The sequence below is a fragment of the Pteropus alecto genome, unplaced genomic scaffold (assembly GCF_000325575.1).
Source record: "Pteropus alecto unplaced genomic scaffold, ASM32557v1 scaffold25, whole genome shotgun sequence".
Taxonomy (NCBI): Eukaryota; Metazoa; Chordata; class Mammalia; order Chiroptera; family Pteropodidae; genus Pteropus; species Pteropus alecto.
In genome coordinates this window covers 8,685,080-8,700,228 of record NW_006441955.1, presented here as the reverse complement: position 1 = coordinate 8,700,228, position 15,149 = coordinate 8,685,080, and the positions used below count along the sequence as shown (strand labels likewise).

Genomic DNA, 15,149 nt, shown 5'->3' with positions numbered 1-15,149 from the left:
TTCGTAACAGGAAGGATCCTGGCTGTCTTTCAGAGACCAGGTTATCTTGTTGTTTCCATCGCACAGGACTCTGTTCAGTCCCTGCCATTGGGTGTCCTCAGTTTCTACTTCTACTGTAAATGATCTCTTCTAATAACATATTTTTTCTCTACCTGGTGGCTTTTGCTAGTCTTTACTTCTGCTAACTCATAACTTCAGTTCAGTTATCCCTTTGCTGCCTCACAGCGTCTCCCTATGTGTCTTTTCACTTCTGGTCCCATTACTACTGGACAGAATCTATATTAATGAGTTCAAATTCTTGAGAGAGAGGATATGCATAATTTCTCACGTATTTGGTTTGAGTCTAACTCTTCCTGTCAGGCCAAGATGCAGCTGCCGGTCAGTGAATTATGCTTGGGTAAGGAATTGACTCCTGGTGCAGTCGGCTGAGACTCAGATTAGGAATTGGACATCCGTGTGGACCATTATTCTGTCCATCACAGTCTGCCCTCTGGCCCCCAAAGAGTCACATCTAACCCAAATGCAAACTATACTCATGGTCTCTATGATCTCACCAGTTCAGAACCTCTAATCTCATCTAAACCTCATCGGTTCAAAAGTCCAAATTTTTATTATCTAAATCATCCTGATGTTTAGGGCATGGACATCTTGGCAGGGGGCATTTTTCTGCCTACCACCAGCAATTATCACTATGTGATAAGCGTATTATGTAGATTATGTCATTTACTACACTCACCGTATCTGTCATGCATTCTCAGAGTTCATCACATTTGCGGTGAATGCATTCAGGCTCAAGGGAGTTCAATAATAAGCCCAACCCTACTGGACTAGGGAGTTGGGGTCATGCTGGCCCTGAAGGCACATGTGAATTATCTGAGCAGTTATGGTTGTGTTTTCCAAACTTTGCTGAATATTCAAATGACCCGGTGAGTTTTTAAGCATCCCAGTGCCCAGGTAGCACCATAGGTCAGTTAAATAAGAATCCTATGGTGGGCGACAAGCATCAATAATTTTTCCAGCTGTTCAGGTGATTCCACTGTGCCGCATTAACCATCACTGGAGCCTAGTGTGCAAGGGGGAGGGTACACACGAGGCTGGTGTGCAAGGGGAAGTGTGTGTGTGCCCAGGGAAGCCTTCCTCTTTGAGGGGAGCTTGAACTGAGATTCAAAGACGTTCGCTGAGTTCATAGTGAGGAAGGTATTTCATGGAGAGGAAAGAGTTTTTCGTATTGGTGATTTTCTCAATATTTGCCCAGTGTAATTGAATTTTTATGTTTCTGTGAGAAGGTTTAAATAAATATATTCATGAATCAGGAAACAAACAAACAAAAAAAGAGCTCCTTTGTCAGAGTATCCATCCCCATCTATGGCCTCAGGAAAACACACCCCATGGTTATCACTGTTGTGTGTGCTTTTTGTGAGGGAAATAATTGTGGAAATTGGGTTGCTTCCTGTCAAGTGCAGATCCTTTTGTGGAGAAAATTTGAGCCATCCGTGTATCCCATTTTACAGTAATTGAGATTGGGCTAGCAGATCATTAGCGAAGCAAAGAAAGATGATGGTCCCTTTGTTTCTAAAGGAAGGTGGTAAAAATTAGGTATTTGGGAAGAGAGAAAAATTCAAATAGGATGTCAGTGATGGGAGAAAGCATGCCACTTATCTCTGGGCTCTCTGGGTAGGGAGAAGGTGGCATCTCTTGGCAGAGACCTGGAGAGAGGCCAATGGGAAGGGCTGTTACTGGGGCACCTGACCACCGGACATCGTGATCTGGACAGTCACTAGGATGTGGTCAGCTTCGAGATGAGCCCCTGCTCAGGGCCGCTCTCTAAGCCAGGGAGTTTGGAGACATCTGTTGCACACTCTCTCGGCTTGTCACTTACAGACGTTGGCCTATGTTGTTCTCTTTTCCACTGTCAACACTGATGATAATGAAATGCAGTTTGCAGAAAGAGAGTCAACAATGGTGGTATATATTTTAGGTAAATCAGCAGGTGAAACGAAAGCCAGATGTGGTATTTGTTTATTTAAAATCCCCTTCACGATGAGGCCTTCATTAAATATTTGTCTTTGTTTTCTGTAAGACTCTGGAGAATAGCAATAGTTCCATGTTATTCAAAGATATTGTGGAGGGAACAGGCCTGATGGTAGAGAGCATTTAGTAGTGAAGAGCAGATAAACAGTGTGTCCACCTCCTTATCTGGCTAGAAGGATTAAAATGAGGAATGGCATCATGACTAAAAAGCTGATGAGGGAGACGCCCCTTTAAGAGTAGTATTGGGGAACAGGTATGAGAGTCACCCGAGGCCAGTCCCCACCCTTGGGAGGGTATAACAGCCATCAGGCCTTGACTCTTCTTTCACTGTTCCTCTGGCATGTAGCACAGGGTGTGCTGTGCACAGAGCAGGTGCTTAGGAAATGTATGTTGGACTGATTTGATTTACAGAACCTATGATTTGATGGGTATATGATGAAGAGGTTGGGGTCGTTTGCTTTTTTTTCTGAAGATTCATTTGTCTTGGACATTTGGAAAGGAAAATTGAAGAGCATAAGCTTTAAACCTAGTAGCACCATTGATACAGTGTCTTCCAGTTAGCCTCCTTGTCCTCCACGTCACTGGCCTCCAGTCCTGGGTGATTTCTGGGTGGTTCTTGAAAGACCCTGAACAATGTCAGTTACGCCCCTGGTAAACCACTGCGGTGGTCCCCTGTCACCTGCCAATAGTCATCCCCATCGATGAATAATTTCTGTACTATGTATTCTGTATCAGTGTATAAATTTTTATATACAAATTTATATACACGTGCAACCGTTAATCTGCATATTAAAATAATAAAGCATTCCTACTTTTTAGATAAAAGCAGTTATAGGTAGATATAGCAGAGTTTGATTTCTTCACTTCAGTGGATTTTCTTGAACACTTCCTGGGCTGCATACTTATTGGTTTGAAGACTCCAGGGCCTCCGGGATCCCCATTTTACAGATGAAGAAATTGAGGTTCAGCGAAATTAAGCAGCTTAAGGGCCTGAGGTTACATAGGTGGTCAGTCGTGAGGTCAGGCAGGATTCCAGCCCAGCCCCTCTGATGGCTTACTGCTTTAGGTGCTGCCACCTTCTGATACATTTTTATAAAATCAGAGGCGAGGATTTTAGAAGTGAGGCCTCAAGTATTCAAAACACTAATGGAGTTATATTAGGTTTATATACTTGTTTTTTTTCGGAGTTTGTGTAATGAATTTTCATGATGTGATAAATACTTGAACTGTATGATCTATTAGTTAAATGAAATGTTCCTAAAGTATGCCATGTTGCTGTCATATAAATTCCTTGAATACTGCTCTGATCTAACCTGGTTCTGACTTTTGTTAACCTTGACTTTATTAAAGACACACAGTTTGTTCCTCCTAGCATCACCTTGCTAAAGGCTCAGTGACACCTGAGTGATAACAGTGCCTGCCTTCTGGAAGATAGCATTTTAATTTTTCAAAAGTACTTTTATATAACTTTCATTTATTCCCAATCATTTAATCCCATTAGTTATATCCAGTATTATCCCATTTTATAGGTGAGTAAACTGATAAACCATTTAAATACATATTTTAAAAATTTCAGATTTTACCCTTGAAAAGCCAGACTACCAGATAGCTATAGCCCACTTATTTATTTTTAAAATTGTAAAAAGAAAGCAAGTTTGTTCATAGAGAATTTAAAATCACTTGGGTGGCATTGTTTTGACCCTATTTAAAAGTATTAGTACTAAATTATGCTTTAGTATTATGTTCTCAGCATAAATTAAGGGACACTGAAAATTCACTGTTGAGTTTTTTGTGGAAACGGTGCTGATGTTAGTGTCCATGATGACACACAGTGTTGATTTTATGCAAATATGTAGGTTCTTTTCATTCATTCCTGGTGCAAACTAGGAAAAAGCTTTATTTGAGCATGGACTTTGTGAAACCTGTAACTGATCATATATTTCCTTCTTTGCATTGACCTCTAGGAATCTCATAGATCGGTTTATAGCCTACCTTCTGCAGCTCTACAGATTTTTTTGTTTCCCTATCCTTGCTTCTGCCTTCACTTTCGTTTGCAATCTTTTGTTCTCCTTTACTCCAGCTTTCTCACTGATTAATTTTATCCTGTTATAGAGAATGGCTTTCTATAATACTTGTTGTAAACTGCATGAAATTCTTTCTTTCTTTCTTTTTTTTTTTTTTAATAATGTCAGGTAAACATAATGAACAAGCAATATAATAAAGATGAACTCTCAGGCCAAGAGATATCTTCTAAATCTGTGATTTTTCTCCTCTTACTTGACACATACGGTTGTGTCAAAACAGCTTTGATTGGGTCTGCAGTAAGGTTGTTAATCTGTCAGCTTCGTGGCCTTCAGAATTTTAAGGCCAGGGGTATGTTCTATCTATGTATTATTTTTCTTGAAGGATTTGGTCAAAACCAGTACTGGTTATACATTCTCTATGAGGGTGGTGGTAGGTTATCAGTAGAGAGAGATGTAATATCTTTGACCATCATTCAAGTTCCTATAACATTTACATTTCTGACACCCCCAGCAGCTTTTAATAAATGTTGCCATCATGTTCCAGCAATACCTTACTCTTTGCTGTTTTCTTGCCCCTTAAAAGAACAAATATGTGGAATGAGCGAATTTTAGGCATTTTTCAAAGGGACTGGATCAGATTGGTAACCCCTGACATACTTAAAAAGTAAAAGGTTTAACAGGTTAAAGCCATGGTTTCAGAGGTGGAAAGGGAGATGATCCAGGAACAGCTGACTTTGCCTAAGTAATTAAAAGAGCTTAGATCTGTGGGGCAGGTAGATGAAAGGTCTTAGTGGACAAACTCCTGGCCTGGAGGCATAGTCTGGAGAAGTCCAGAGCTCAGGAAGAAAGAGATCTGCTCAGAACAACCTTGGTCCAGAGAATTCTTCCAAGTCTGATAATCTGGGCATATATGGGGTGAAGTTAGAATCTGTAATGAGACCTGACAGCCATAAACTAATTTTAAACTCAGCTAGCCTTGGGAATTAGAAAGCATGCTGTCAGGGAGCTGGAATGGGTCTGAACTTAAAAGAAAAAAGAGGCCAGAATTGGCTTTGCGGCATATCTCTGTGGGTTAGGGTCTCAGCTAGGGTATTCTTTCCCTTTTTTTTTTTTTTTTTAAATTTAGAAATAATTTCAAAACTACAGGAAAAAGTATCAGCATATGCAAAAGATACCCTATTCCCTTTATTTACTTCTTGCTAATATTTTATCTCATTTGCTTTATCATTTGTATATTCTTTCCCTCTTTATATGCTTATATACACACATATATGCTTGTATGTACATATATACACGTATGTCATTTTTCCTGAATCATTTGAAAGTAAGGTGCATATATCTTAGCCCTTTATTCCTAAACACTTTGTCTGTATTCCCTAAGAATAAGTATATTCTCTAACCTAGCCACAGGAAAGTTATCAAATTAAATAAATTTAACATTGATACAATATTTTACCTGATTTACCATTCATATTAAAATTTGTTAACCGGCCCAATAATTTCCTTCGTAGCATTTCTTTTCTCTTCATTATAGGCTCTTATACAGGTATTGTATTTAGCTGTTGTATCTGTTTAGTTTCTTTTAATCTAAACTATTTCTACAGCCTACTATTTTTGTCTTTTATTACTGTATTTTTGAAGAATAGAATCCTTTCCACCCATTTTAAAATCTCAGATTCCTGGCCAGAATACTACATGATGATGATACGTTCTTCTCAGAGTATCCAATGATGTGTTATCTGCCCCTCTTTGTTAATGTTCATTTTGATAACCTAATTGATGTATTCTTCAGTTTCTCTATTGTATAATCACAGCTTTTTTTACCCCCTTGCAGCTATAAACAGTAAGTGAGAAGACACTTTATCACCTGCAGATGTCTTGCTTCTCATCAAAAAATTTCCCCGGATTTTGCATTTATTGATGATCCTTGCATGACTTAACTTTATTCTGATGGCTGTAAAATGTTGATTTTATATTCCGGTACTTGCTCTGTATTTACCAGACAGCACCTGTTCTACTCTAAGCAAGACAGCCTTCCCTTTTACCGCATTTATTTGTCTGTCTTCAGTATGGATTCATAGATTTCAGTGGTTTATTATTCGATATCACCCTTAAGTTATACTGATGTTTAAGTTGTTCCAGACTAAGCCAGTGAGAGCTCCTCCAAGATGTCTTCTGTATCCTTGTGACATTCCCCCATCAGCTGTATTCGTTTTGAGCACTTTCTTACTTTTTGGAATAACGAGACGTTTCAGGTTTATCCTACACCTTCCCTGCCACGACTCTGGAATCATGCATTTTTCCAAGAACTCCCAATTCCTATTACTAGGGAATGGTAGTAGAAACCCAAATCTAGGTGTTAGGTATCATGTTGTTATTGGGATATTTTTGTATTAGACCCATTCATTGGACAGAGCTAGAAAATATATGCATATAAGCACATGCACACATACACACATATACAGATGCATGTATATTTTAAAAATCATGAGTCTATCCTGAAATCTTCTAATCTCTAATTTATCGCACCATCTTCTTCCCTGCCTTCCTTCTTATTTTAATGTCTCCTCTTCCATACTGAGAACTTTGGCTCTCAAGAATATCACATTTAATCCTTTGCTCAGTCCTATAATACATCTAAAATAATTTCATAATTGCTTTGCCCATAACACTACCAAAAAATGCCTACTAGAAAGAGTTTGAAGTTTTTTTGCAGTTCCTCCTGACCCAATCCTTCCCACAACTGAGAGTAAACAGTCAAATTCTTTGTTCATAAATTATTTGGATTAGTTCTTTCTCTCCCACCCCTTCAGTGATTATATTTATGAACTCCATTTGAAATACAAGTGAATTAATTCATTTCGGTCCATTTTTAGCTCCTCCCTCCACTTCCCATCCCTGTTAATTTAATTTAACTTTTTCAGATACGTAGAACATTATTATGATTCCAAATGTGGAAATTATGTAAAAAGCTGTACACCAAGAAGTATCACCTTTTGCTGTATCCTTCTATCCAGTCACATCATCACTTAGGATCTTCCTTGTAGAAGAACAACTTCTCTGTTTTTTGGTTTGTTTGTCTTGTGTTTCTTTTTGTAAAGGTAAGCAGACTTACATCTCCTCCTTTCTTACACAAAACGTAGCATGCTGTAGACTGAGCTAGGCTTCCGAAGCACCCAAACCTCATCGATCTTCCACATCTTACACACCTGGTGGTTGCCTTCCCATTTTACCAACGAGGAAGCTGAAGCACCTCATCCATACTATTGCAGACTTTTGTGCCATGTTGATAAATAGTCTGTTTTTGGTGCCGTATAAGTTTGGATGAAGCTGATTAAGGTGCCCTAAATCACAAAACACGCAGATAGTGGCATGCAGCTTATGATCTATGTAATTGCTGCCGCTCAACTCCAGAGTCTTGGTTCTGAGAATACTCCCTCCTCTTCGTCTGGTTTTCAGGGCTGGGTTGTCCTTTTAGACTGAAATTTTTAGTATTCTTAGCATATCACACAAGGCTTCACACAAGTCAGGTGTGAAACCTGACTGGGAGGAGGTTTTGTTTTGTTTTTTTAATTAGGTGAAATTCATATAACAAAATTAACCATTTTAATGTATAAATGCAATGGTATTTATTATATTCCAGGTGTTGTGCAACCATCACCTCTGTCTGGTTCCAAAACATTTTAACCCCCGCCAAAGGAGACCCTGTAACCAAGAACCAATGACTTCCCCTAACCACTTCCCCCAGTGCCTGGCAACTGCCGGTCTGTTTTTGTCATTGCAGATTTATCTATTTTGCCATATTTCATGTAAGTGGAATCATAGAACATGTGATCTTTTCTACCTTCTTTCACGTGGCATGATGTTTTCAAGGTTGATCCATGTTATAGCATGTATCAGGACTTCATTGCTTTATATGGCTGACCAGTGTTCCGCTGTGTGGATTCACCACATTTTGTTTATTCATCCACCAGCTGATGGATATTCTGGAGGGTTTTGAGCAAAGTTGGAGAGAAGAGTGACTTGTACCTTGCCCTGTGCTGTGCTACTCATTAGTCATGTGACCGTAAATAAACTGCTAAACTGGCTTGCGCCTCACTTTTTCCTCATTTGTCAAATGAAGATAATAGTACTATCTTACTCTCCAAGTGACTGAAGGATTGAATAGATAGGACATGAGAAGTTGATAGTAGAGTACCTGGAAAATAGTGAGCCCTCATAAACATTAGCTCTTTTACTATAGAATCATAGGAGGAGAGGGATGATTGGGGAGGAGAGTACACAAATTTGTGTTATAGTGAGTATTTTAGTATGTGTCTGTTCTGTTGTAGCTGCTCAAGCCTTTGTGCTTTGTTGTTGTTATTATTTTTTTAAGTCCTGTTTCCTTTGCTTTGTGGTTTGGTGTTTCCCCCACCCCCCACCTCCAGTCACTGAACACGCGATTTTACATTTAGAAGCAGTTCACTAGACAGAATGTCTGTAGTGGAATGTTACATAATTCACATTTAGATTTGAAGAGCTCATTATAAAAAACCTGACACACTTCAGGAATATTAAATTACTGCAGATTGTGTGGAGCAAAGAAACATTATTGAAGCATTTCAAAATTCCAGGCGAGCCTGAATTTAACTGATAGGGTTTCACAGGTTTTGCTGGGGGAAAATGATTTGAGTTGTCACATGGTTTCTGGCCCTAGAGGACTTTAATCTCCTTAATTACAAAGAAACGAATTTCCTAAATAATTTGGAGTTACTTCACAGCATTTGCTCAACCTCTGGCTTTTAGAAAATTGAAAGGGGCTGCGAGGGTCCCAGCAATGTGCATTCCCTGTACTACAGCTTCCTTATTTAAGTTTTGATTTGAAATGATGCTGGTTTCCTTTTATGGTTGATATAGGGATGTACTTCAGAAGTTCACAAGTAATGCTTATAACACTTGAACACAATCACATTTTGTCAAACAGGTGATGCTGGAGATACCCGCAGAGTACGGAGAGGTGCTGTATTATGGCTTATAAAGTTTAAGAAGAGAAAGGGGCCCAAATCCAACCTGATTTTTAAAAAATCCAATCTACTTTTATACATTGACTTTTAAGAGTGCTTGAAATGATGTAAACCCCATATATTTCAGCTCATTTCTGTATTTTTGGATTAGGTACCTACTGTATACAAGACCGGCATGATGGAAAATAGCTTGGATTCTATCATTTCCTGCAATTTGTCTTTAGAAAGCAGATTTAACCTGCCTTAGTTTTTCTCCTCTGTGGGAGGATAGTAATATGAATTTGTGGTCACATATCAGCCGTATGACCTTGAACAATTAACATAGGAAACTATTAGTGTCTAATATTTACCATGTTCTTGCCAGGAAATGTGCTAGATGCTCTTCCAAGCATGTCGTACCTGTGATCAAACTCAATTTTCACAGCAGCTTTATGAAATTGATATTGTTATCCCATTGTACAGTTAGAGAAACTGAGACATAGGGTTGAGTAACTTCTTCAGTATCACGTTGCTTGTAAGTTGGTCAAACTATGAAGCTAGCCAAACATCAGATCATAATATAAGTAGGGAGAGATTCTATTTAATGGAGGGAATCTTTCTGCCTGAGATACTTCTTTGAACTGAAGCTTGAGGGAGTCAATAAAATGTCAAGGCAGACTTGAAAAGAAAGAGTCTATGAAAGGTAGTAGACAAGGGAAAATTGGGAAGATGGGAAAGTATAGTAGCACTCTAGCACTCTACTAGACTTGTGCTTCCTCTGTTAGTTTGGTTGGTAATTTAAAGCCTCCTTGCACTTGCCGGTCCTTCTACCTGAAACAGCAATTCATTTCTTTATTATACATGCATTTATTGAGTAGCTATTGGTCCTTTCCCTTATCACCCACTTGACAGAAGCATCATTCTTCAAGACCTCAGTGCAGAGCTTCTCCTCTGTGAAGCTTTATTGACTTCTGAGCAAAGATGAATAGTTGATGCTTCGTGCCTCAGTAAGCCCAGTGTTTGTCTGTTTTAGTTCCAGTCATGTGTACTGCTGTCCCTTAAATGACTGACACCTCTGCCGGACTGAGCTCCTTTGAGGACAGGAATCAGGCTTTAACTCTGTACTCTTGACCAGCGTAGTTACATGGTAAATGTCTGTTGACTCGAAGGAGCCAGGGTTTGCACTTGGCCCATAGTTGATATTTGTTGCAATGAAATGATAAATATTGTTAATAAAATTAATTCTGTTCATATATGACTGGGTTTAATGACTCTGTAATCTTTCATGGATTGTTATCTTTTGGGGGAGGGGGAGGTTAGAAAGGGGGTGAGGGCTAATGGCATGGTGTAGGTAGCTGACACAAAGCTGTGGCTAGAAGAATTTTTCATCTTCTATAGGTAATTATATGGACCCCATTCTAGGAAGATAATTTTTCATCTTCCTTAGTTGTAGCCTTAGATCCTCTAGTTCAAGCACCTTTCATTCAGCACTAGTGTCCTTTAAAAAAAAATAACTTGTTAAAAACAAATCAGCTATCTGTAATTTTATGTGGCTTTTATATTAGACCTTCTAGTTAAGCCATCTTTAAGTTGTCATGATTAAAAGATTTGTGTCAGTATCCATTTCGAGCTGAAACTGGCATTTAAGGTCACCCTTTTTAGATTAAACAGTTCTCGATCTTGGGATGAACTAAGAATTGGCTGCACAGTTTGAAGATTCGTTTCCAGTAGCTTGATCAGCTACGTGTGATCAGAGCCTTGGCAGCTAAGGCTATAGTTTAATATTATCTTAACATTATTTAAAAATAGATAACTAATGAAAGGTTTATTTTCAACTAAATGCTCAGATATAACCATCATCTAGATAGTCACTGGGAAAGGCTTTTGACTTGACACAGGGAATACATTCATTCAATTTAATGAAATCAAATGAGATAATGTATGTGAAGCAGTAGCTAAGGGCATAGTATATAGTAAGTGCATAGTAAATACTAGCTGTAATTGAAGTGGTTATATCATCATTATTATCATTATTATCTCTTCTTAGCAGTGTCTGAACTTAATAGTACCTAGCAGTGTGCAATGCATATTTATTAAAGAAAGAATGAATGAAATGTGTGTCTGCCTGCTTCTTTTCTTTTTCTTTCCACATTAAATGCTTGTCTGCTCTTATAGCTGGGGGAAAAGCTGACATAAAAATTGGGTTGCTGGAAAGTTTCTCAGTCCCATTTGTCACCTTACCCTTGGAGCCCAATTGTATGTCTCTGTCCCCTCTGATGCCTGCCAGTGGGGGACAGACCACAGGTCACTTCCCTATGATCTGCTTTAGCTGCCAAGGCTCTGATCAAGCTTGGCTGATGGATGGGTGCCCCGCTGTTGGAAACGTCTCCACGGGGCCACTCAGGAAATATGCCTTTGCTGTGTTTTCTGGGTGGCATCTAGTGCCTGAAAATAAGAAATATGGAAAACAAAGAGTTGGGTTTGGTCCTTCTTGAAAATTCAGAATTTCAAAGATCTATTTTGAGTTATTTAGTTTGAGAAACAGTTTTGCAGATAGGCCTCTCGTTTCCTTTGCTGTGAGCCCATCGATGACTTGATGAAATCATGTGAGCAGTCAGTACATGGAGACCAAGATTTTGCTGTTTTTCTGTGTCTGACAGTTCATTTTCTTCTCTAATTTTTGTTTTACTTCAAAAGGGTGATGATTCTGAATGTTCTCTTCCCTTGATTTGCAGCACTCGAAAGGAGTGAATGAAATGTGCAGCTCGGGGTGTCATTTCTGAAGGGAGGAGTTGTTCTCTTGGAGAGGAGTCCTCAATGAGCCTGGCCAAGGCCCGGGATCTGTGTGAAGTGGACTAAGGATTTAGTAGGATGTCAACTGAGACAGAACTTCAAGTAGCTGTGAAAACCAGCGCCAAGAAAGACTCCAGAAAGAAAGGTAGGTCTGAATTTGATCCTTTCTTAATGGCTACTTTCTCTGTGCAGCAGTGAGCTTTTATCTCTGGAATGATACACAGTATTGTCTTATTGATTGCGTATATATATATTTTTTAATAGTCTCCAGCCTTATTTGCTGTTTTTGTTTTTATTTTCTTTGTTGTTCTCAGTATAATATTCTAAAGGTTCTCCATTGTTCTTTGGGTAAAATCCAAAGCTCTTTTCATTACATATAAAGCCCTTCCAGATACACCTTCTACCCATCCCTCTGGCAACATCTCTGCCTAATATTCTACCCCTACCCCATTTAACCCTGTTTACCCTCCATGCATTCTATATATTGCAGTTCGCCTTTGAATATACCAGTGGTTCTCAAACTCCAAGGGCACCAGAATCACCTGGAAGGCTTGTTAAAACACAGATTACTGAGTCTCATCCCCAGAGTTTTTGGTTCCCAAGGTCTAGGATGGGACCCAAGAGTTTGCATTTATAACAAGTTCTCAGGTGATGCTGATGTTGTTGGTTCAGAGACCAGACTTTGAGAACCACTGGACTCTTATTAACCCAGCCTGAAATCCTTTTGTGGCTCTCCACTTTTTTCTAGACAAACTCCTACTAATTGCTCAGGTTTGAGCTTCGTGGGACTTCCTGGGGTTGTTGGCGGGGTTGGGGGGCGGGTCGTGTTTCTTACTCTCTAAATTCAGTTGGTTTCTTCTGTTTGTTTTGCTTCAGTGGCACTTTGTTATCATCTCACATTATTTGCCCCATGTTTTTGTTTGTCAACTATAGTATACATCCCTCCAGAACTGGGCCTCTTGTTCACCTTTTAACTCCCATACTTAGAAAGTGCTCAACACAGGGAAGGCACATAGATATCTGGTAATGAAGACTGGCACGCATAGTGTGTTAATAAAATAATTCTATCACTTTTCATGTTTTCTGAAGAATTTGGTTCTATGGCTTTGCGACCTTGCCTTTCAGTAAGTGTGTCGCCCTATTGTAATTGGATGTAAGCAACTTCTTGCTGTGTGTGTGTGTGTGTGTGTTTTCTCCCAGTGGTTTTGGCTCTTCCCTGCCCTCGCCCCTAGTCTTCTCAGCTTCATGGAGGAGGATTAATAGAGCTCTCTTTCAGGTCTAGAAATCTGTCAATGTGGGCTTGCAAACCCAGATGCCCTTGGTTGCTTTGTGTAGGCAGTGATTTGTTCGAGACATCGCTGTGCCTGCCCAGTCATGTTTTGTGATGACATTTGTCTGACACTCTATAGGAAGCAAGGGACATAAATGTAATACATAGGCAGCTTTTGGACAGCTACAACCCCAGGAAGAACTGTAAATTTTGCTTTAGATGTTTATTTGAAACACAAATATTTTGGAAGCCGTCTGTTTCATTCCCTAATACTTAATCTAAACCTTGCATTGTTTTTTGCATCGTAGTATAAGAATAATAGAGGGAAAACAAGTGGGTGACCAGATCTTGGGAGAACTGCTACATGGGGGAAAAAAAAATGCAGAGCCCGATATGTACTAGAATTCAAATCCTTTTTCAGTGGGAACTGACAAGTTATATTTTTGCTTCAAATTTAACCTTTCCACTAAACTTGTGCTCTTGAATGCTTAATGCATTAAAAATTGTATCTTGGTGCACATCTTTTCATTCTTAATTTTAACATGAAAAACCAGAAGTATTCTAAAGAGGATTCAGGTTTTCAGAACATTGGCTTGGTTGAGGATTTGGAATGGAAGCGTGAAGGTGACCTTTTTAGATCCTCCTCATCTTCACATTCCAAGAAGCTCTAAAACCAGCACAATACATATGCAAGGAGTGTCCTCTAGTGAATAGTTAATACCATGGTGTCTGGGCAGGTTGATCTGGGTCAGATTCTGCTCTACCATTTCCAAACCATGTGACTTTAGAATATTACTTAACTCTCTGAGCCTCAGTTTCCTCTCCTATAGAATGAGAAAATAATATCACAAGCCTGAAAGCCTCACTATGAAGATTAATTGAAATAAGGCAAATAAAACACTCAGCGTAGTAGTTGGCGAATATTAAAGGCTCAAAAAGTTTAGCTTTCTTTCTCCTTTTCCTCTTTTTCCTCCCCCTTCCTCCTTGCCTCTTCTTATCCCTTCTCTTTCTCATCATCTTTCTTCATTTCCCTCATCTCCCTTCTTTTCTTTATTTCTCTTATCCCGTTTCTAACCCCTTCCATTTCTTTCTCTTTATCTTCATCATCATCATCTTCACTCTTACATTGTTTTCTCTTATCCCATCGCAGAACCAAGGAGATCTTAACAGGTATATAGCTGATTTGTCCCAGAGCAAGATTTTTAAAATTGTTTGTAATTATGCAACAGTGATAAACCATCTTTATTCTCTATATCCGTGTCTGGCCCAAGGCATTGTGAAAGCACACTCATACATTAAAGTGAGAGAGGGAATGTACTGATAACAGGATTAATTCATTTTTTGTTCTTCGGTTTTGACTATGGAATAGTAAGTATTAAACAAATGTTGGTAACTGGGCCAAGATAAGTAGAACGTTGAAAGAAAAGAAACTGTTTCTATATTGATCTTGAATCTTGAGTATAATTATAGTGCTAAACTCTTCTATTAATATTCTCTTAGCTCCCCTTTGATTTTCTGTGGAGGATCATATAAACTTGTATGTTCGTGTCTCACTCTGCAGTCCTTAAGTACTGCTTTTTCTTGTTTTATTGCATTGGTGAGGTCTGTCAGTAGGTATCGTTATCTTGTCCTTAAATTAATGGAAATCTTCTAAATTACATGTGTGATATTTAAGTTTTCACTTAAGATTCTTTATTAGTTCCCCTTCATTTATTTTTCTCCAGGAATTATGTTTTTAAATCCTGAATTTGCTTGTTGAATTGGATCATATGCTTTTTTATGTTTATTTCAATATGTATTTTTCCTATTTTAATTTATCTTGTGATGAATTTCACTGATAGGTTTTCTAACCTTTATTCGTGAAGTAAATTCTTCTTGTTCATGATATATTATTTTCTGTATTGGTTTCTATATATGGATTTGATTTGTTGATAGTTTACTTAGGATTTTGATATCTATATTCGTCAATGAGATTTATATATAACTTTCTTTTCTTGAACAGTCTCTGCACCAGATATTAGTCAAAGTTTATAACCTCATATAACACTT

At 38.6% G+C, this 15,149-nt stretch overlaps 1 protein-coding gene across 5 annotated transcripts in view; it reads left to right on the top strand.

Annotated features, from left to right (window-relative positions):
• The window catches only part of DAB1 (DAB1, reelin adaptor protein), a 375,105-nt gene that overhangs the window by 106,569 nt on the left and 253,387 nt on the right, over positions 1-15,149 (top strand). For 3 of the 5 annotated variants that reach the window (XM_006919251.3, XM_025052052.1, XM_006919253.1), the window contains one exon: positions 11,773-11,975. In XM_006919251.3, coding sequence (XP_006919313.1) covers positions 11,909-11,975 — 67 coding nt within the window. In that variant the 5' untranslated portion in view covers positions 11,773-11,908. Of the gene's footprint in view, positions 1-11,772; positions 11,976-15,149 lie in introns of those variants that run through there. The other 2 variants (XM_006919254.2, XM_006919252.2) reach the window with 1 other exon arrangement.